Source organism: Pezoporus wallicus, unplaced genomic scaffold (genome assembly GCF_028554395.1).
Source record: "Pezoporus wallicus isolate ANWC-B61680 ecotype Strahan unplaced genomic scaffold, APGP_CSIRO_Pwel_v1 contig_4816, whole genome shotgun sequence".
In the NCBI taxonomy this organism is placed as follows: domain Eukaryota; kingdom Metazoa; phylum Chordata; class Aves; order Psittaciformes; family Psittacidae; genus Pezoporus; species Pezoporus wallicus.
The window spans coordinates 2,129,096-2,152,559 of NW_026640990.1; the positions used below are offsets into that span (position 1 = coordinate 2,129,096).

General features: G+C 38.5%; 1 protein-coding gene across 4 annotated transcripts in view; it reads left to right on the forward strand.

Moving 5' to 3' along the window:
- Positions 1-23,464, forward strand: part of GRID1 (glutamate ionotropic receptor delta type subunit 1) — a 592,171-nt gene that overhangs the window by 269,415 nt on the left and 299,292 nt on the right. For 3 of the 4 annotated variants that reach the window (XM_057421472.1, XM_057421471.1, XM_057421473.1), the window contains one exon: positions 10,195-10,479. In XM_057421472.1, the coding sequence (XP_057277455.1) occupies positions 10,195-10,479 (285 nt within the window). Of the gene's footprint in view, positions 1-10,194; positions 10,480-23,464 lie in introns of those variants that run through there. The other variant, XM_057421474.1, reaches the window with a different exon arrangement.

Below are 23,464 nucleotides of genomic sequence, written 5' to 3' on the forward strand. Positions count from 1 at the left end.
GCTGATTCAGTTCCATCTACTGCCTTAAAACAGTACTGATGCCATTGTCATTAATGTGTAGCTCTGTGAAAACATGCTCTATTCAAAATTAGCAGAAATGCTTATTCACATTTTTAAACATTATGCCAAGCTATAATTCCAGGAAAAAACCATTACTAATGGAATTATTTTTTTTTTCTTGAGAAAACAGAAGTACAGTTATTCTGGAGAATTTCTGTACTTTCAAGGTGCTATTTAGCTGCTTTAAGGATTATTATTATTATTATTAATTCAGAAAAAGCAGAACATGTTTAAATCCCATGATGTTTCAGATCTTTAGCTACTCACATGGCTAAATTGTTGTTTAAAAACTGTTTAAATCATGTTTTTAATACATACATTATGCAGTCTTTCCTTTTTTGGTCTTCCAAATCTACCCAACTGCAAAGCCCATAGCAAAATCAGCTCTAAAGCAGATTATTAGCTATGAAGCTGTTTCTGCTGTCAGAGGCTGTTTACATTCTTTGGAGGAGCTAGAGAGCGGTATCAGATCTGTCTTTTGTAAAAATAAGGCCATCTCTTATCTATCACTAGCGCTCTCAATTAATGCACTTTTATCAGTGGAGTATGCCTGTTACTGACTTCGTGGTGGTAGCTGTTTCACACGGAGTAGTGTGTTCAATGAAGATTAGCCCCAAAACTTCACTTGGAAAACAGCTGGTGCCTTTGTTAACCACTTGATGGCATCACTCAGTTGTATGGAAACTAAACTGCTTTGATAGTAGAGCAGTTTTACTTGTGCACTTGGTGTGAGAGGACTGTCATTTTTTTTTATTTTACACAATTAAAGACTGAAGAAAGCTATTAATACACTCCCATAATTTATGTGAAAGCCCCATATCTAATGTTGATAACTGTTTTCCTTCTCTATGGTGTATTGCTTACCATTTTGATATCATTTCTTCATCTGCATAAGCTTGAACAGAAGAGTTCTATCTTGCTTCTCTTCCTGCTTAGTTTTTCAAGGATGGCAGCTGCTGGTTTATTGGATTGATACTGACACAAAGAACATTGTTATGCACTGAAATGTGTTTTTTGCTCTGCTTTAAACCTCTAATAGTTGCAGTCAGTATGCATTCTAGAGAAAGAATTTATGCAATTGTGGTTGTTCACTATAGGTCCTATAAAATACGAATGTTTTGCTGCCTTCATACCAAGACTAAGTGATCTGTCTGTGTGTGTGCAAGCCAACAGTGACAGCTTACTGAAAATGCTGAACCAAGGGGGTAATGAAGGAATCGAGGCACAGGTATTTAGAGGTAAAGAACAGTTCTGGTAATATCAGGTGACCTCTGACAGTTGCACATACTGAGAATTGGCCCACAAGGCATCAGGTAGTAAACATCAGGTAGTAAAGCATATAGCTGAAAACAAGTTGAAGATCTAAATACTGCTTCTCCTATGCAGCCAGTGTCAACGAGCAGTAGCGAGGTGCACCTTTAGAGCTCTGAACAAGCAGGAGTGACACACAGGAGAGAGCCAACTCCTGACTCCAAAAGAGGTTAACAGGCAGTATGGGCAAAGCAGCACAAGAAAAGAGAAATATCACCAGTGTGCTTCTGTTCTTCAAGTAATAGTGTGTTTCTGGAGGAAAAAAATAGGAAAAACACATATTAAACCCCATTCATTTTTTGTTCCTTCCTTTATTCATCCTTCTTGTTTAGCTTAGGCTTCTGTATGGTAAAAACCATACAAAGGCAGCCCAAGAATGGGGGGAGGATCTTCTGCAAACGTTTCAACATCGCATGCTTTCTTTAGTTTTTGAGGTGTTTTCAGATGCTGCTTTGTCAGGGATATTCTGATACAGTGATTGCTTGTACACTTATATATGCACGCTAACGCGTGTACATATATTTTTTCTTGAATGTATGTAGTAGTTTTCTGGAATCTTTTCCTCATAACTGATGGCCTACTGAAATAACCATCATTATCTTAGAAAATGTAAGTGATGATGTGTGTCTAGTTTTTGGATTACAAATTAAGCTGGCCTACTGAGAATTTTACTTAAGTTGGAGCCTGAAGAATCCTGCTATAGGACTTTACCCATATAATATATAATGAGTTTTTCTAAAAGAAAAAGAACATGTTTAACAAATGAGTTGCCAGTATTATTTCAGTTGCTAAGGTTCAGTTGCTAAGAAAAAAAACCCTAAGATAATAGAATCTTGTGTTTTGTGAGGAAAAAAAGGAGATAATGAAGGATGGAGAAAGAATTCAGAAACAGGCTAAATGGTAATTATTCAGGTTTTTAAGACAATGAAATAATTTAGTGTAATGTTTTTGGTTGGTAGTTATCAGGATACATAAGTAGACAAAACCCACCCATGGAGGGCTCACAGTGACACTTCCACTGCTGGCAAACGTTACGTTTCCACCATAGCTGCAGTCAAAAAAAAGAGCCTGACACAAATCAGCAATGTGCTTTTCTAGTTTAGTGGTAGTGTGTGCCTTGTGGGCAGTGTCTTCCCCATGTGTATATACTGATGATCCTGCTGCAGGTTGGCTTTTATATTTTTTTTTTTATCTTCGGCACTGCTTTGCCTTTCTGTTGAGATCATGGTTCTTTTGTTTTAGGTTTATATCGTGTTTCTGTGAAGTCCCACAAGAATGTTTTCTATCTGACAAACTCCAGGCTTGTTCTGTCCTTTTTGGATCTCAAACTGGTTATTTATTTATTTATTTATTGCAAGAGTTTCTGCACTGTTAAGATGCATTTTGTTTTGATTGAAGGTTTGTGTAATGGAGTAAGAAATATTCATCTTCACTTACTATAAGGTGATAGAGCAATAAAAGTGCTACATTAAAGATTTTTGTTATCTATATTTGTCATCTTTTCTCTTTATTAAAAGTTACTCTGTGACAAGTATCTATAGCTTTATGTCGGGTTTTCATAATAAAAATAATAAATCAGTTATTTGAAGAATAATAGTGTAAGTAGAGAACATAAAGGTAAGTAAAAGCCTACAGAAAGGGAACATAGAAAAATGCATTTATTGCTGAGTATCCAAAAGAAGGGCAATTGCATAGCACATTACATACCAATATGAATTGCCTTTCTCTGTTAATAAAAGTAGCTGAAGAGTAAGCAAACATCATGAAATGCAAAGCAAGAAAAAAACGTATTCTTTGGGAAACTCCATTTAGTGAAGCATCAGTTTGAGCGAGCGCTTAGATGACTGAGCTTGATGTTGTTCTTAATTCACCAGTAGCAGGAGTGAATCTTTCTATATATTAATATTTTTAATAGGAGCATTGTCAGTGGTATTAACAAGAGTACTTGATAATTTTGTCTGCCTGATGGACTGGTTTTGCACAAAACCGTTTAAATTTTAAAGGCCTTTTAAGGCTTAAGGAGAATTAAAATGTTGATAGCTAACAGGCTTTTGCTATTTTTCTGTGTGACTGAATTACCTGTAGGTTTCTGCTCCAAGTTCATAGAGGTTTCCCGTGTACTACAGTAGAAACATTTGGGTTTTGCTTAGATATGTGTAAAAATGTTCACTTCTCTGGTTTGTGTTACTTTGGTTTAAGCTGAAGGAATTGTATCATCATCCTCTTGATGTCCAAATATTGCTTGGTGCGCTGCAGTTTTCTTCCTTGTATCATCATCCTTTCTATCTCATCTCAGTGCTCCAGACAACCCTCCCAGAAGGAATTTTTCCATTTAATTTAAGAATACCTCTATGGATGTGTTTCCCACAGACCTTACATCTTGATTAAAGATACAGTTTATCAGCTTTCTGAACTGTTACATTTTTATCTCTTAACTCTTTGCTATTCTAGTGTTCGATCCAAAACTTCTCTGTGTAACTGTTTATATATAAGCTGGCTAATGAGCAAAATTGCTGATTAAATTTTGTACACATAAATAATACAATAGGTAGTTTCTTCTGTGTGTGTTTGTGTATAGTGCATGATATTCTGCTTGTGTTTGTTTGGGCGGTTAGTAGATTTGCGAACTATGCACTTTCAGCAGAATAAATTACTGGCCTTGATAATCTCATGCAATACTGGGATTTAGGTTCCCCAAATAGATCCCATTCTGCCTTCATGCCCCCTGAACTTGCTACTTTCTCTGGAATTTGATGTTTTAATGATAAAATGATTTTTCCCTGCTGGTTTTCAAAGATAAACAATGTGAAAAATTAGTTTTCTGCTAGATTGACTGAGACAATGATAGTAAGGCAAGCATGAAGTCCCTCATCTTATCTCAGCAGGACGATAGCTTTGAAACCTGATTACAAACATTTAAGTGCCAACTTTGTTAATAATTTCATTGCGGAGTACTACGCCAGAAACATCAGGTATATGCAGTATGGCTGGATTTCCATTCTCTTGCCAGATCTGCAGTTCTCTTCCTTCATTTGAAAATCTTTCTGAGCAAAAAAGCACAACCTCTCAATTTTCAAATATGACATTTTAAAAAAATTCAAGTTATTTGTGATTAAGATGATTCTTCATTTACAGTGCTTTAAAGACCTCCTAAGGGTTAGTCAAAATGAAAAAGAAGAAAAAAAAAGTAAAAATGAACAATTTGCAGAGGACTTATCAAATGTAATCAGATGGTGTCCAAAGTGGGTAGGACCAGCTATAGTGATAAAGAGGAGTGAGAGACAGAAAGGCATTGAAGTTTGAAGAGGTAGTATGAATGCCGGTAGGTGGATATATTGTTGCATCTGAAATTACAGTGGCAGCTGGTCTATTGATAATTGTGGGAACAAAGGAAAAAGTTTCTTTCCTTTTCTGAATAATATGAAACCACTGAAAGGTAGACTAAAAGATGGTCATGTTGTCACATTGCTAGGCCTAAGATAACAAATTTCTTTTGGATTAATTTGATTCCCTACAGTTTGGAGTGAGAGGGATTTCATTAGAGAGATCTGAGGAATGTAAATGTCCCAATGAAGATAGTGCCAAATCAGGCCTTTGCCATCTACATCTGTCCTCAGAAATAGGATGGCAATACACGAGGCAATGGTAGAAAAGCAAGACCTTAAATGTGATTGTAGTAAAGCAGAATTCTTGCATCATCTCATGTGCCAAGAAGAGGTCCACTGATTAAAGAGGTCGTATGTGTAATGAGCAGTCTGAAAAATAACAGCTGCTCTTCTAGGCTTAAGTGAGGTCCTAATGGGACATGACTACAGTTAGAGATGTGGGTAACAGAGTGAGAGAAAAGTTTTAGTGTGTATTCTATGTTGTAGGAGTCAAGTAAAACAAATACGAAAATTAGGGAAGCAATGCATCCAGAGGGACCTTGACACACTTGTGAGGTGGACTGATGCCAAATTTATGAAGTTTAACCATGCCAAGTGCAAGGTCCTACACCTGGGTCGGAGCAATCCCAGGCACAGCTACAGGTTGGGCAGAGAAGAGATTCAGAGCAGCCCTGCAGAGAAGGACTTGGGGGGGTTGGTTGATGAGAAAATGAACATGAGTCAGCTTCTGTGTGCGCTTGCAGCCCAGAAAGCCAACTGTATCCTGGGCTGCATCAAAAGGAGCATGACCAGCAGGTCGAAGGAGGTGATCCTGCCCCTCTACTCTGCTCTCGTGAGACCTCACTTGTAGTACTGTGTGCAGTTCTGGTGTCCTCAACATAAAAAGGACATGGAACTGTTGGAACAAGTCCAGAGGAGGGCCATGAGGATGATCAGGGGACTGGAGCACCTCCTGTATGAAGATAGGCTGAGAAAGTTGGGGCTGTTCAGCCTGGAGAAGAGAAGGCTGCGTGGAGACCTCATAGCAGCCTTCCAGTATCTGAAGGGGGCCTACAAGGATGCTTGGGGAGGGACTCTTCTTTAGGGACTGTAGTGATAGGACAAGGGGTAACAGGTTAAAACTTAAATAGAGGAAGTTTAGATTGGCTATAAGTAAGCAGTTCTTTACTGTGAGGGTGGTGAGGTACTGGAATGGGTTTCCCAAAGAAGTTGTGAATGCTCCATCCCTGGCGGTGTTCAAGGCTGGATTGAACAGAACCTTGGGCGACATGGTTTAGTATGAGGTGTCCCTCCCTGTGGCAGGGGGGTTAGAGCTACATGATCTTAAGGTCCTTTTCTACTCTTAAATATTTTATGATTCTATGCCCAGAATATATTAACCTGTGTTACTTCTGCCATCGTCATTACAGAGCTGACAGGGAAAAGCTAAATGGAAAAAAAACCCAAACCAAGGCAATAGAGGGAGAAGAGAGCAGTGTCCTGTGGAACTGTGTAATGGAAATAACAGTTCAAGATGTAAAATGTCAAGGAGATGTGGAAAAGGGAGTTTCTGAAAATGGCCTTAAAAGGGTTAGGTCAGGAGAGATACTTCACTGAAGGAACTAAAAACTGGATTAATAATTTGGGAAACTTCAGTGAAATCCAAGTACAATCTTGGGAGATGGTCTGTTATTGAAGGCCAACGTTGATGAACAACCGCCGTGATGCAATTTAATCTGCTCAAGTAGATGAAGGCAGATTTATTCTTTAGGTATGGCAATGTTCATGTTTTCATCATAACAGGGACATTTCTTACATTTCTACATCTATGTAGGATGTTTGTATCTCCTTAAAGTGAAGCCTGATGGTAATGAAAGCATTCAGTACAATAAGATAGTAACTATTGCTATTCACATAGAAAGGTAATCGGGAGGCAGGATTGCTAGAATGTTGTATCTTTTTATCTGTGGAACAAATACTTCACAAACTTTGTTTCTTGAAACTTGTCTGTGTAAGTATATCTCCAGGACAAATAAACATGAAAGCAGCTTAGTTATAACAAATGTGAAATTTTTATAACTACAACTATAGTAATTAATGATCACTAAAGATCTCAAGGTGCTTTGATTCTGCTTTCACTTATGTTATTAAGTTGACGTGGAGCAAGGCACTTCATATCTCTGTATTTCAGTTTTAAGGAAATCAAGATGGGGACTAAATTAACATGCCAAAATTGAAGGTTCTTTTGAGTGCTTATGAAGCTGCAACTAACATACAGAATTAGTCACATAGGCAGGGGTGCTAGATAGTTGCTTAAAATGCATAGCCAGTATGAAATAAAACAGAAAATTACACATATTTTCTCATGTCAAAGTTTTGTATGCAAGAAAGTACAGATATGAGGGGGTAATCCTAAAAAAAATTATCACTGGAGTTTTCTTCTGGGATTGTATAGTCCTTGATCATTCCTTTCTAAGAAACTAAAACATAAGAATTAATGACTTTTTAACAGACTGGAGTCTGTTATGTAGCTGTTCACATCTGTGTAACTAATTTAGAAAGTAATACTGTTGTTCTTTATGTTCCAAAAGCTTATTCGCACCCTTCAGTGTAGTACATGTGGAGAGGTTGAACTTCTGGGAATCCACTGTATTTTTATGTAGTGGAAGAATTCAATTAGAAATATGATATTCTGTTTCATATTCTGTAATTTAAAGAAAGCAATTTGGAAAATATGAAACCTTTTTTGCTTAGTCATATTAGTTTTTTTACTGCTTAATATATTATCTCAAAACAGAAAGGTGCAAGGAGATGATGTTTACTGTGTAGTGTATCCTTTCAGGCAGAACATAATCAAACTACAAAATACCAGGATGTAGAAGCGGGTTGACTAATTCTTCATTTTAACCCATGGACAAAAGCTACAAAACACTGCAGAAATGCCTCAACCAAACCAGTCTTTCCTGAGATATTTCATCTGTGTTTGGTTGGGCTGTGCTGGGAGATAAGGGGCGCCTATTTGCTGTGGTCTGTCAAACCTCTGGTGATTTTGCTGCTAATAAACAAGCAGCTTTTGATTAGTTTCAACTGCTGAATGCAGTTCTCTCTTGTTACACAACTGGTGATCAGATCTGTATTCCACAAATAAGTGACTCTGAATGCAGCCTCCCATCAGAAAGGGGTTTGCTTTTTCTCTCCTTCTGTCTGCTTTGCAAGTAAATTATTCCTTCTATAGACCCATGTGGCTTGCTTCTCTCACCCTCAGTGACAGCAAAGCTCACTGGTTGGTGATCTCTGCAGGGGCTTATAGCTCAGCTCTGCTGTTCTCTCCCTCTGTTCCCACTTCTCTGTTCCCTCCCCTACTGTGTCTAAATAAATTACCTGTATGACATGTTCAGTTTTCTCTGGCAAGAAGCCTGGGAAATCAAATCTGTTCCCGAACCTGGGTCTCCCATTTGGCAAATGCAATGCCTCCCTGCTGTTAAATCAGGTCAGCTCTCAGGAAAAACAAAGAACAATTTCATATAACTATAATCAGCACAGGGTAAATTTAGATAATGCAACTGACATATGTTTATTGTAAAGATCAACAAGGAAATAATTCTAAAAGTACTTCATCTTCCTCTGTTGCATTAGGGTACATGTTGAATGTTCTATACATAGAGAAGATCAAACATTTTCTTTCTGTTATCCCATATCAAAGTGAAATATATTTATTTTCTGTGTGGTCTAAGAAGTTATTTGGTGAAGTGGTTCATTGGTTGCATTAGAAACAGTTTAATGTATTTAATTATGGTGGCTTTATGTAGTTAATATTAACTGATAATTAACTGTTAAGTACAATTAATTATATAGAATCATAGAATAGTTAGGGTTGGAAAGGATAATAAAATATATATTATTTATTCATAACCCATCCTGTCCCTTTGAAATGTTGGCCTCTGGAAGTGGAGATATACTGTTTAGAGAAGGAAAACCAAATCTTTTCAATTCATGTTCATTTTTCTACTTTTCTGCTTATTCCCTTTCCACTGGAGACCAGCAAGTCAGTAACAGGGTGGCAGCACCTCTGTCCTACATTACCAGAACTGTTATGAGCCCCGGCAGTCACACAGCACATGCTGTCCATGGGCAGCCTGCTGTCTTGCGTGCTGAGGCAGTCACCTTGCATGGGAGAAGCACCAATGTGGGCAGCCTTCCCTCTCCGTCTAGAAAATGCATTTCCAGCCCTCAGCTCTTCTGCATGTCCTGGAGTGGCTCTGAATTAAGCACTGTTATTTTGTTTATCCACTGTTAGCAAGCTGAATTAAACTTCAGGAGGATTGTGGAGCTTCTCCAGACCTGTTTGGGACAGAAGCATCTCCAGACCTTCTGTCTGGCTTTATTAGGATGGGCCTCTGGCCTGAGGAAGCAGAGTGGCTGGCTTCCTTTGGGCAAGCTGTGCACATGCAGGTGTGTTTAGGGGCTGAAACAGCTACTGAAACCTTGAGCTTACCCCCATCGCTCTTCAAAGAGAGGAGTAGGAAGTGCCAAATGCTTCTGGGGGACCCTCAGGGCTGGTGCAGTGCTAACTTATGAGCGCTCACTGTGCTGAGCTCCCAGGGGCCAACTTTGCTGCTGTTCATTCAAGAGGACTAGTGAAAGCAGGAATCAACAGCTGCCTTAGTCTTACACAGTCTTACCACCACCACTGACTAAATAGCTGCTGAATTATAGCTGGGGGCCTTGGCTGGAAACGTTTTCCAGCTCCAGCTGAATATTAGCTTGTCTTACTTTGGGGAGTCCTGAGAGTCCTGTTTTAAACTCAACTAACACTTCCTTCTCAAAAGAAAATGGGCTCAAATGTATATGCTGTATTTTTAAATAGTACGTGCTTTTCTAGATCTTTTTGAAGACAGCTACAGTGTTGTTAATAATTGTTTAGTCATTCATGGGTTGCCTTTGTTCTAACAAGTACCTTTGTTGTTTCTCCATTACCCTGAGATGTACAGTGAATGTTTTTTCATCAATTAAAAAAATGCTTCAAAACTCTATTGTATAAGACAAATCTTTGAAACAAAAGAAATTGCTTTTTATTGTCCAAAGTCTTAATCCAGTGTGCACAAGAAAGATTAAGAAGTAGAAGCAGTGAAGTGGGTTTTAAAAGACAGGAGCTCAGTTCCTGCTTCCCCCAGGAATGGCCTGAAGCAAGGGCTATAATCTCTGTCCACGCTGGCTCCTGTCTGAATAAATGACAGCAGTAATGTTACATGTCCTCTGTCTTATCAATACAGATTGCAGATACTGTCTCCTTCCGTAAAGGTACAGGACCTGACTCTGAAAGGCTTCAGCTGATACTGTGATAGAAATAATTTCAGCTCTGTGCTAATTGCCTGTCTTGTTCCCTTCTTAGCATCTAAGTTTGTAAAAGGAATTGTTGAGCTTGTTCTAACCCTCCTTTATTTCTTGTCTTCTCCAGCCTGTGATCTGATGACTCTGGGGATCTTAGCCTTAGTGACATCCACTGGTTGTGCCTCGGCCAATGCCCTGCAGTCCCTGACAGATGCCATGCACATTCCACACCTTTTTGTACAGCGCAACACAGGAGGCTCCCCACGCACAGCCTGCCACCTGAACCCCAGCCTGGAGGAGGAGGAGTACACGCTGGCTGCCCGACCGCCGGTCCGCCTCAATGACGTTATGCTGAAACTGGTCACTGAGCTGCGGTGGCAGAAATTCATAGTATTTTATGACAGTGATTATGGTAAGTAAAGTGGAGAATTTCAGATGCTGTTAAATTGGTTTCTTCTTAACGGGGACATGGGGAGGAAAATATAATGGAAGAGGTGGGATATAGCTTTCTGGGTCCTTCATTGACAAAGGGGAAAGTGTTTCAAGTGGATGCAGGTCTTTGGTTTCAAGGAAAGGTTGCTGTGAAAACTAGTTCTCAGGCAAGCAGCAAAGTTGCTTAGCAACACCTACCAAGACAGCTGAAGTTTGAATCATCTCACACTTTTTCAGTAAAATATTAATGAAGTGTTGACATTGATTGGCAGGGGTCACAGCTGTGCAAGGAAGTTCAACATGGCCTCTACCCATTCCCAGAAAACACTTTCTATCAAAGCTGAGTACCATTCTCTTTAAAAATTAATTTTCATAATAACTATTTACAGTTTCTTTTTTCACATGCTTCCTCACACTGTTCTCCATTTGGGCTAAATTTCACAGTGATATACTTCCTGGCATTAAACCAAAGGTTGAGTTAATATTTTCCCTATATCTAAGGCATTTCCTTCAGCAAAATTTTTACTTTGGGGTGGAACTTGAGGAAAAGGAGTTTCTGCCCAAGCAAATTATGATGGGTGTAAAAAATGAATGGAAAAAATCTTTCATTGTGCCAAGCTCTTACAGTGAAAGGGAATTGTGTGTATAATTTCATTTTTATTTCACCCCTTCCACCAGCTCAACTGATACGAACACTGTTCCATAGATGTAATTCTGTCGTATTCTCAGGACTCGCATCTTAGGGTGTAGGATCTACAATAGATGTAAGGTAAAAAGATGTAATGGGGAAAATAAATGTTCTACAGTATATTTTAAGACCCTGCAGACACTTTTGGTTTAAAATGTGATGAGTAGCTTTTGGTGTTGGTGACTTATTATGAACAGAATACAAAGAAAGGCGACTAGGTTAAATTGCAGTTGGAAAAATAATCTTACGTGTATCTGTGCATGTAGTTTGGATCTTGTATCTAGTCTTCCACAATTGCAGAAGATTCATATTTGCATTCATCTCCTATAATGATAGATTTTCAGTGGTGAATCAGAGAGAAATAACATCTTTGGTTTTGAGGTTTGGCTACTCCTGGTTAAAAAAAAAAAACAACAACTCAAACAACAAAACCCAACCAACTGAACAACAACAACAACAATAACAAAAAAACGGACTCCTAAGCTTGGATGAGTTCTGAAAGTCTTGGGTACAGCTTTCTATTCTCAGTTGTTAGAGATGTCACTGCTGTTTCTTTGACAGGTGGACCAAACATGATGAGGGTGATTTTAAGTGGGAAATCAACTGAAACTGTAGCATCCTTTAATTCTATAGAATTATTTTATGCATGAGAAGGCTGCCGTGATGCCTTCTCAGTCAAAAATTTAGCAAGCGAGCAAATAAACTGCCGTGTAATTACTGTCCTATGTAATGCTTGACCAGTGAATTGAAAGCAAAACCCACAAGCTATGTGGTAGGTATTCTTTTGGTGGCCTTCTGATAGCACTAAGAAAGTTGTTAAGTAGCAGAGGATTGGGTTTAAAAAGTTAAAATTATTCTAAGAGTTATTTCCAAGAATGAAAAAAAAGAAAAAGATCTTAAATGGATGCTTTACAACCATTCTTTTTATAGTTACTGTTGTTTTCAGCCTGCTGATTTGTAGCCTTAAACTTCCAGGACTGTTTGAGTTAGGGATCTTTCAACCTCTGGGTTGGGAATCCTAGCCCTGGTAATACCCCAGATGTTCTATGTATAAACTCTTGTTTACCCATTTTCCTTGGTAGCAAACCTGGTTACTGAACTGTGGTATCACCAGTTCCAGCAGTGCATCTGTGTCTTTGCCTTTTTCTGCAAAGAGTTAACATCTCAGTACCAAATCCTGAAACCCTTAATTCAAATACTGTGTAAAGTCAGTTATGATAAATTTATCTTTTCCATTTAACACAGACTGACCTTCAGTCCACATCAGTAAGACACTAAAAGGGGATGGAAAATTGCCACAGGTGTTCTGTTCCTTCCAGCTGAGAGTCCATTGTGTACTGCAGCTGCCTAAGTACTGTTTCCTTTCTTCCTCTTGGATGTGACAACCATCTTATACCCATTCCAATAGATGGTTTTTTTTGTTTTTTTTTTCATAAGAATTTGGTGTGAGGATTTTCTGTAATGAAACCAACTGAACCTTGCAAACTCTGGGTAGGCATTGGTGAAGAAGGGTTAAATAATCTAGGTCCCAGGAGATTGCGTGCTGTGCTCAAGAACAGCAGCCTGGCTCCCAGTGCATGCCCATTGCCCTCGTTATCTAGCTTCAGCAGAACCATGCTTACACATTTCCAGTCATAAAGAAGCAGTTAATTTAAAGAATACATGTTTGTGATTGCAGAGGGTTTCCAGCACTGAGCTTCTGTGGTTTGCTGTAATAAATGGTCCTTCTTTACCTGCTGTCTGGATATATTTATCTGGAAAATATACTATTTCCTTGAGTAATGTTCTAATTTCTCCATCTGCTGATCTCTTAAAAACCAGCCAATGCCTTAGTGTCCTCCTTGTGGATACTGTCAAGTTTTCTAAAAACAGAATAAACATGGCACAATTTAAAGAAGTCCCATGTTTATAGTAGTGCTGTTTTAAACTGGAACCAAAAATTGTTCACCTCAGGAATTACTTGTCCCTTAGCAGACATGCATTTTTGGATTATAATTGCCGCACTGGCTAAACTAAAGAAAAGTAACAGACTTGGCAATTAAAAATACGGAGCAGTCACTGAACAGCCTTACAAGCCCCTGAATCATCAATGCATAAAATAGTTAGGGTTGGAATGGACCTTAAAGGTCATCTAGTTCCAACCCCCCTGCCATGGGCAGGAACAGTGAATATGATGCTTATGATAAAATACACATTGTTTTACACTCCTAACACTTACTTTACAGAAAGAAATCTGTATGCACAACTTCAGTGAAAGAATATGGTCCTTTCCAGTAAAATATCTCAAATTCTGCAACAAGAAATTGAGAGGTTTTGCAGGAAAGTTGCTGAAGTTTTAAAGAAAACAATTGCTAACTGGAAATGGTAGAAACAGGGTAAAAGCTGTGGTGTTCCACCTAATGTGAAACCAGCTTTTAGATTGTGTCACTTGTGGTAAAGAAATACATAACTGCAAGGATGAGTAATAGCTTGGTTCTGGAGAAGTGACCTTTCAAAGACCTCAGACTTAATTTTTACAGTATTCAGACTCTTCTTGATTATATGCTGTTGCACTGACCAGTACCAGTGGGGGAAAGTTCAGTTGACACATAACCATATAGTTCTGTATTTGCATAAGAAAAGGGTTGATGTCATACTGCATCTTCCTGACTCAACCCTTGTTTTGCTGTTTCTCTCACGGTTTGTGCGTAATTTCAGAGGATGCGTGGAAATTTATTCCACTTGATATATAAAAGGAGCTTTCTACTAATGAGACTGCTGCCTGATACAAAAATGATGACTAGGCACTATAGCAATTCAAGTCATAGATAAGTCTCCTGTCTTGCTGACGTGTTGCAGAGCTGATGGAGCTCAAGGCCAGAATGAGACAGTCTGATCCCTCTTTCTGTCACTGCCATGCCGTACCATCTTGAGAAGCCTCTCTAGTCCCTGTATATGCTTGCTTTTCCCATGTATGAAATGGAAAGTAAAACTTTCCTCCCAGTGTGACTGACCTGGTGTTTGAAATTTCTGTAGAAATTCTTTAGACAGCAGAATTAAGTGGCACAGTCAGGAATATGGCAATAACAGTAAGCGCTCAAGGGACCATGGTCATGATAGATACATTATTTTACTTTAAATGTCGTTATAAAAATGCCATGCTCAATTGTGGTATCTGACACTAATTTTCTGGGGAAAACACCAAGTTGATTCTATGTTTGTCAATGGCTGTCAGATGGTGCTCTGTGGAACTAGGTCTACTAACCCGTTAAAGAACCTGCAACGGAAATTAGATCTGTGTCATCCTAATCATCATCATTTTTGTCATCCAAATTGATTTCTCTTCAGTTGTTCTGATGTGTTATGAATTGCTACAGGAGCATCTTTTGTGCCTCTACATACATTGCATCAGTGTGTAAGGGTCTGCTGGGAAGTGTAAAGTTTTATTTTGCTGACCTCTTGGATGTAGAAGCATCAGTAATCACATTTTCTGACACAAAAATTGGTAGCATGACAAGTTTTGTAAATAATCTTACCAAGCTCTAAAGTTAGTATATGTTAAAAGCAGTGGGTGCTGCCCACAGTAAGATACAGTTGGGTAATAAACAGTTGAAAGTGTGCTTCTAGGGTGGGTAAATAAACCGGTGTACGGTTAGAGGAAAGATTTGAGAAGGATTTTGGAGGCTGGATGTGAAAGTGAAAACAGTGATGAATACCAAGTCATATTTTTGAAAGCAAATGTAATAGCTTTATTTTCATTAGTTTAATCTTCCTGTTGAAAAGCACTTTGTAGTTATATTGAGTCTCTCTGGTTTCCTGCGTACATGTGCACATGCCCATATTACAAAACATAAGATAGGTTTTTTGGTTGGTGTTTTGTTTGTTTGTTTTCTGTTGTTTTTTTTTTTTGTGTTTTTCTTTTTTTCTAATGACTCCATTTTGTCAGTGAAAGCGAAACTAGATGTATGAAAAGGAGCTGTAATATTTTATTCTTAATTTTTGGTGTCAATAAGTGAGTGCTATCTGGTTAAGAAAAGTGTTATAAAAAATTTTTACTGAAGAAACTTTGAAAGAATATTGAACCTTTTAAATCTATCTATGGAACTTTGTAAGTACCTGGAAAAAAGCCAAACCCACCATGTATTCATTTATAAATGATTTTATTTTTTACGATTAGAGATTTTTTCTTTATGATAATTGATGCCACGTTAATTTTGAATTGTGCTATGTAAAAAGATCTTGATTTTTCAATATGCTGAGTTTCATACATTTTGTTTCCTACAATAATTATGTGACAGTTTTGAGTCCTACCTGTCAAGGGCCGCACACTTGATTGGGAATTACAGGTATTCTGGTCTTAATAGTTTTATAACTATCTGTCGGTCCTGGAATATTGTCTCCTTTGTAAAGATCGATTTGTACAGGTGACTGCTCTTGCAACTATTTAGTTTGCAAAGGAATATGGTAATAAAAATTGAGAAATGTGTGCTTCACCCAGTCCATGTGTAACTGCAAATTAGTTATGATGTGAAGCATTGTCTGTCACAATAAAAGCAGAGTAAAACATTTTCACATAAGCTACTTTCATCATAGAATCATAAAACAGGGTTGAAAAGGAGCTTAAGATCATCTAGTTCAACCTCCCCTGCCGTGGGCAGTGACACCTCACACTAAACCATGTCACCCAAAGGTCTCTCCAGCCTGGCCTTGAATGCTGCCAGGGATGGAGCATTCACACATTCCTTGGGCAACCCATTCCAGTGCCTCACCACACTCACAGTAAAGAACTTCTTCCTTATATCTAACTTAAGCTACTCCTGTTTAACTTTGAACTCATTAGCCCTTGTTCCATCACTACAGTCCCTAATGAAGAGTCCCTCCCCAGAATCCTTATAGGCCCCCTTCAGATACTGGAAGGCTGCTATGAGGTCTCCACACAGCCTTATTTTCTCCAGGCTGAACAGCCCCATTTTTCCCAGCCTGTCTTCGCACGGGAGGTGCTCCATTTTACCTGTTTTACTTTTTTTATTGTCTTTAATATTTCTTTCAATTTTGTCAGTGTAACTTATCTTCTGCTTTCTGCATCATTATTGCAGCTGTCAGGCAACCAGTTCTGCATGACTAGGGCTGCCACATTTCTCTACAGTATTTTCCAGTGAGAATGCTTTGTTTAATGCCAGTACGGGGAATTTGGTGCTTAAGATGTGGTGAACCAGTTGCACATGCATTGGCAGATGTCTGTTCAGGAGTTTTGACACCACCAGAAAGAGCAATCAGCCACTGGAATAATATCCTCAGAGAAGTGGTGGATTCCCCACTGTTAAATAATTTAAGATTCACCTCAACAAGGTGCTGGGCCAACTTGTCTAGAGTGTGCTTTTGTCAGGGAAGGTTGGACCAGGTGATCCTTGGTCTTTTCCAACCTTGTATTCTGTGGTTCTGTAATCTTTGCCACTGGTGCTGCTGTGTAAGATGATAAAGGGATGAATAGACTCGGCCTAAGCACCTTTTCATCCATTAAGGAACAGAATCCTCTGAGCATTTATTCTATAAAAATTCTGCACTACCTAGTTATTCTTGTGTAACTAGGGATACTGGATGTCTAGACTTCAGACAAATATAAAATATTTAATTTCTACTTGGAAAAAATGAAGACTTTCCCATGAAAAGAGTGTTTCTTATAACATAGTATGTAATTATCACTGCTGCTGCAGAGAATGCCAGGAAAGAAAGAAATCGGCCAAGTTCTTCAATCCCATTGGGAGTTTGTGATAATATGGTGTAGAGGAAAAAAAAAAAATTGACCATTTGAATTTCACACTGAATTTGATATGAAAGCTGTTGAAGAAATAGCATTGTGTGTTCCTGTGTTTATCCTTGAATCTCTTTTCTGACTGTAGCAGCACTTAGAGTAATTGGCCTGCTTAAATTAAGCATAGATTTTTGTCATTTTTTGTAGGTTTTTTTTATTTAGTAATGCATCACAGTATATAACACTAAATGTAATTAAAGAAAGTCAATTTACTTCAAATTATTACTTATAAATTAATTTTAGTACTTTTATTTTTAAGGTATGTGAGTAACTGTGCCAGTAGCAGATATAAGGCTTCTCCCTCTCTAACCCCCCCATAATTTCTACCAGGGTATGAGAGTGGTGGGCAGAGATTGTTTCCCATAAAAGCTATTCACTAGGCAGGGCATCATATTCAGGGCAAGGCCTGATAGGATATACAAATGATCTTAAAGTTATGATAAAGCCTTTATTCTGAATAAGTGCTGTCATAGTCTACCTGGCAGTTCAGTGGTATTAGAAGCCAGTCACAGATCTTTTGACAAATAGGTTGGGCAGTTTCAGGCAACTTACCTTGCTTGTAAATTCAAGGCAAGATAAGGAAATGATTGTGACCTTTCAAATAGTTTGAAAAGTATTTTGTCAAATTCAAAAAGCTGTGGAGTGACACTTTGAAAACAGAAGCTTTGAATTCTTTATTCAGGAGAGTTATTTTTAAAATCAGTTTATATTAAAAGTTTTCAAAAGTAGATATCTGAGTGGATGGTCATGAAAAAAACAAAGGCTTTATTAGAAGCAGTTTTCCACCAGTTTTTCAGGTCAGTCATCTGATCGGAAGTGATTATTAATCCAGTCCTGAAAGCACTCATTGTGCATTCCTTACTTTCTCTTTTTCAACTCATTGTAATATTTTAGTGAACACTCCAGGCCCAACTTTGCGGAAACTAGTGGCTATTGGTGACTCTGTTTTTTCTCTTTTATATTGTGAAACAGAGAAATATTTCATAATGCAGCACACACTGTCTAAAGAAAGTGCAAACTTCAGCAGCCTGGAACCAGAGGGTGCAAATTAATTCATTTTGAACAGAGAGGCTTTTGAAAATTGTAGATGTCATCTGCAAAAGGTCCGAAGTTCTTGGACTTCCTTTCCCTGACTGATGATATTTTCAATCTATTGACTTTTCAAGCCATGGCATAAGGCTAAACTGTTTGTTCAGGCATGTGAAAATGGCAAGGAGAAATGTAAGGATGATTTGGTGTACTTGAACAGGGAATCCAAGGAACTAATTCTAGAAGAGATTCTCTTTAGTTCATATTTGTTAGAGAATGAATGTTTATATCCATTCATCAATAAATGCATAGCTGGAAATTGAACTGCAGAAGGATTGAAGTCTGTCCTGGAGGATGAATGTGGGGCTTCAGGCAGTAACATTCTGAGAAAAAGTATTCAGATATCTCAGTGTGCAATAAACTTTGGTGAATAAGTTCCCAGTCTCTATTGTCTTTCATGGAAACTGGTAGGGAGGGAGAGAATTCATATACACACACCAACATAAATATTTATATATGGTTTTCAAGGCAATGGTAAAGGAGTATATGTATATTTACATACACATGTGTATATGCTTGTGTGTAATTGTATGTATGAGCTCATATATGGAATTAAGGAAACATATTTCCTCTGCTCCCTATTGCCTTTGCCCAGTCCCGCCTACTAATCTTTCTGATGCAGCTGAGCAAGAATTCTTTGGTTTCCTTTCTGAGTGGAAATGGTTTCTTTTTTATTTTACCCAGTTAACATTTGGTGTGGCTTTCTATCTGTGCTTTGTCTTCCTTGAGACAGAAATCCTATTCCTTCTCCTTCTCACGCTTCTTGTATTTAGATACTGTGTTTTATTTATTTTTTTTTTCTTATGGTTAAGCTTTGTTGTGGCTTTGCTGGCTTTCTTCAGCAGCCTTTCCATAGGCTGGTGATAGTTCTTTGGCCAGGACTATTCCTTTTCTCTGCTGATCAATGATAAACAATGAATGAATGTACTCTGAATGATTCTTTTTGTTTCTCCTCTGCTTTGAAAAACATTGTGACTTGAGTATGTTAGAGAAGAGAAAGCATTATTAGTCATTGTTTTCATAGAAGGGATTAATCTTGAGGACCACAATGAATGTAAAATGACTAAAATCTTTCTAGAGGAAAAATATGGCATGGGATGTAGTTTCTATGGGGTCCCGAGGGTTAAAGTGGTTTTCTATATATCGTGTAGCTGCCAATAAATATGTGCTATTAGCATTCCTGCACAGTATTCATATGCTTGTGATATATTCATGTATTTGTAAAACAGTAAACTACTGAAGTTTTGTGTGTGTATAATGTAGCATAATTAGTTAGGCAGAACCAGCTTTTTATTCAGCATCCGGGAATTGGAAAGATCTGATCGATGCAGTCCAGGTTGCATTTAAATGTAAAGTCATAGTTGAGTTTTTTCTTTTTTCCTTCCTTCCTCCTGTTTGTTTTTTTTTCCTCACAAGACAAAACTGTAAATGTTCTGTACTGCAGTGATATTTGTGGAATATGAAATAAATATCATTCATACTGTGAATTAAAACATACAGAAGGGCCATTCTTGTAGCCCTCATGGAAATGCAAGATAATCTTTTATTTTGTGATAGCAAGCAGGAAAGCAAGATACTTTTCCTTAGCTGAAAATAAAAAGGGCCAGTGATCAAGAAGGCTAAGCAAAGCTTGACTGATTTTTCGTGTGGAGGTGAATGCAAACACAGGTAAGTTACGTAGGAGGCTATTAAATCAGGAAACAGTAGAAAATGAAGAAATGTGAATTCCTGTCAGTACACTCTTGGAATTTGTACTGTAGAAGTTTCTATCTCAATGCTCCTTCTCTTCAGGAACTAGTCAGTGTGAAATGTGGAGAATTCCTCAACCATTCAGATATCAAAGGACTTGGAGTTGTCTGGTCTCAGAGCAGAACCCTAAGTTGTACACTTAGTCAATGCTGTGCTATACATTACCTTTATGACTTTACATGAAACTGTTTAGTGAGATTCTTTTATCATAGTATCTGAGTGATTTACAGTTTATCACCTTATCCTACAAGATAAGGTAGCTGTGCTTTTTCCATTGCATAAAAATTGCAGAGACATGGGGAGTGATTGACCATTAAGATATTTGTGTAACTATAAACTAGGTATTGTCGATTTCATAGCGTTCTGAATCTCATTTTTATGTCTGCCTAGCTGTCTACAGCTGTGTGAAGTTCCCTTCCTGTCCAGAGGTGTGCAAAGGTGACACATTTTTTCCTTTAATTGTCTGTGCAGGCCTTTTATGCCTTCTGGATCTATGTTCTATGTTTAGGCTTGTTGCTCTTAAAGTTGTTTTAAGGCTTACGTCAATCACTTCAGAAGGAAAATGCATCATTAGGCTATGAAAAATTAAATAAAAAGCAGAGGAAAAAAGGCCTCACAGCTTGGATTATTCAGAGTCGGAGCCCATTAGGAATATAATCTGGATGCCTGAGTTCCATTAGAGAGTGATTTAATATTCATCATGTTACAGTGTTTGTTTAAATGGTACATTATTTTTGTGTAAAAATTGAATAAATAGGATTAGTCTCATTACTGGGGAGCACTGACACCTATGGAGATCTTTTTTAAAACTGGATATTTTGGTTTTGTATCTCTTGTTTTAGTAATCAAGACCCAAATAGTCTAACAAAATCATATGGAAAAATTGTGGAGGGCTTCAAAACAGAGAAAAAAATTGAGTGAAGGCATTCCTTGCAGTAATTTCATTGATTATTCTTTGTCATGGGAGAGCTCTGGATGGAAACATAGATATTGTAACGCTATTTGGAGGAAATATTTCAGTTCATTAAATTGGAAGGTCTTACAGAGTCAGGAACTGTTGACAGTCCCCATTTCATGGAATCATTTAGGTTGGAAAAGACCTTCAAGATCATCATCAAGTCCAACCGTTAACTTAGCACTGGGAAGTCAACCACTAAATCATGTCCCTAATTGCCACATCTGCAAATCTTTTTAATACCTCAAGGGATGGTGACTCAATGACTTGCCTACTTGAGAACCTTTTTGGTAAAGAATGTTCTCCTAATATTCAGTCTAAACCTTCCCTTGTGCAATTTGTTCCTGGGAAATAACACTTGCGACTGGCTGCCAACTGGATTTAACTCCATTCACTACCACGCTTTAGGCTTGGCCATCCAGCCAGTTTTTCACACAGTGAAGAGTACATCCCTCCAAGCCATGAGCAGCCAGTTTCTCAGGAGAATTCTTTAGGAAATGGTGTCGAAGACCCTTCTAAATTCCGGGTAGACAACAGCCAGAGCTTTTCCCTCATCTACTAAGCAGATCAACCTGTGAAAGAAGATCAGGTTAGTCAAGCAGGACCTGCCTTTCATAAACCCATGCTAGTTGGGCTTGATCACCTGTGTCCTGGGTTCAGCAGTAGTAGTCATTTTTCTCCTTCTTGGTAGCTGGTGCAGTACTGTGTTTTGACTTTCAGCCTGATGTTTTGGTTTGGCCAAGGACTTTGTGAGCCTCATGCTCTGCCAGGGAGGAGGGGAAGCTGGGAGGAAGCAGAGACAGGACACCTGACCCAAGCTAGCCAAAGAGGTATTCCATACCACAGCATGTCATGCCCAGGATGTAACTGGGAGTTAGCTGGAAGGGCTGGGAGACTGCGGGGTTGGAGGAAGTATCGGTCCGTGCTTGGTCGGGCTGGGGGGGGTGAGTTATTGGTGGGCTGGTGGTGAGGTGTTGTATTCTCTTCCCTTGTTATTTCCTTTATCGTTATTATTATCGGTGGTAGCAGCAGTGATTTGTGTTATACCTTAGTTACTAAACTGTTCTTATCTCAACCCGTGGGAGTTGCATTCTTCTTGATTCTCTTCTCCATCCCTCCAGGAGTAGGGGGAGGGCAAGAAGGGGGGTGGGGGGCAGTGGGTGAAGGAGTTCTGCCTGGTTTTAAACCACGACAGCCTGGTTGTCCTGTATGTGCTGGATGATATCGCTCAAGCGTATCAGCTCCATAACCTTCCTGGGCACCTTCTCACCAGCCTATCTCATCCATCAGTAAGAATTGAACCTTTGGCTTGATAAACCTTCAGCTGTCATGCAGCAGATGTGGAAGAGAACTTGGGAACTCAGGATAGTAATCCAGCTCTGGTATATACTATGGCTGGCTCGAATTTAATTTTCAATGTGATTATGATTTCCTCTGGTCTGCCTCTGGCCACCATTTGCTTATACCATGAGCAAAATATCGTCTGGAAAACACCCGTGCAGAGTGAGGGAAATAGAGAAACCGCTGTGAAAGAATGGATGTTATGTTTATATCAAAAGACCAAGAACTATTCAGTCCCTGAAATACAAAATGCCTTCTTTGCATAACAGACCAGAAGTAAGAGATCTCATTTGTCCTAATGCAACTCCTCAGTAATTTTGAAAGTAATTTTGCTTTGGCCCACTGATATTAATATTTGACATTGCCATTAACAGGAATTAAGATACATCTTGTCTTCCAGAAATCTATATTATAACATCAAGAGAACTTTGTTAAGAAAGAAATAAGCCATTAACTAGAACCAACACTTCCCTTTATCCTTCAAATGACAGAATCTTTACAGGAAAGAAGTCTTTCTTCCATTTATTTTTGTCAGTAGGAATATGCATCCCCCTTGCTGTGGAAGAATAATTAAAGGTCAAATTCTGGCATTGTATTCTTAAGTCAGCACAGCCTGATCACCAACACCTAACTGGATACCCCACAGGGCACTTCTGGAGTAATAGAAATCCTGTTGGCTGAAGGAACAGCAGTGTGCTTTAATTTTGAGTGAAGATCTTCCCTGTTGCTCTGCATTAAGGATGCTGTGTTATGATTGCCTTATATGAAAATATATATGAGCTTATCAGATTTTATAAAAAGAAAATAGTTTGGAATGGAGATATTTGACTCCAAATGATAGTTCTGATGACCAAAGTGCACTATTCCTTTAGCAAGCAATATTTAGTGATATGCTCTGTCTCTGCTGTATAAAGTAACATCTGTGGGAGTCTGTGGTGGTTTGTATCTTTTATTCATTCCCATCTTGTGCAGCTATGGAAGTCTGGACAAGCTGTAATTAAGTGAAACTATACATTATGGTATTAAAATGGGAATAACAAGGGCAGCCTTGCAGTAAGAAGGGTGGGAGGCAAAGAAAGAGGGACACTTTAGATTATTGGCTAATTAGTGGCTTTATAAGGTACTTTTCTTTCTCTAAAATCCTATTTATACCATCAGAAAGGAACAGACTTCTGAATCATGGCATCAGAAGGGGTCAGAACCCCAGAGACAAGTGAGTTTAGCAAGTGCAGCCACCCTCTTAGTAACCATCGACTGGCTGCGGGAAGTCATTACATTGGTGTGATGGCAGTAATACCACTGAAGGATAGAAGTGTTTTTTTTTTTTTGTGGAATCTCAGACTGTCCTCTTT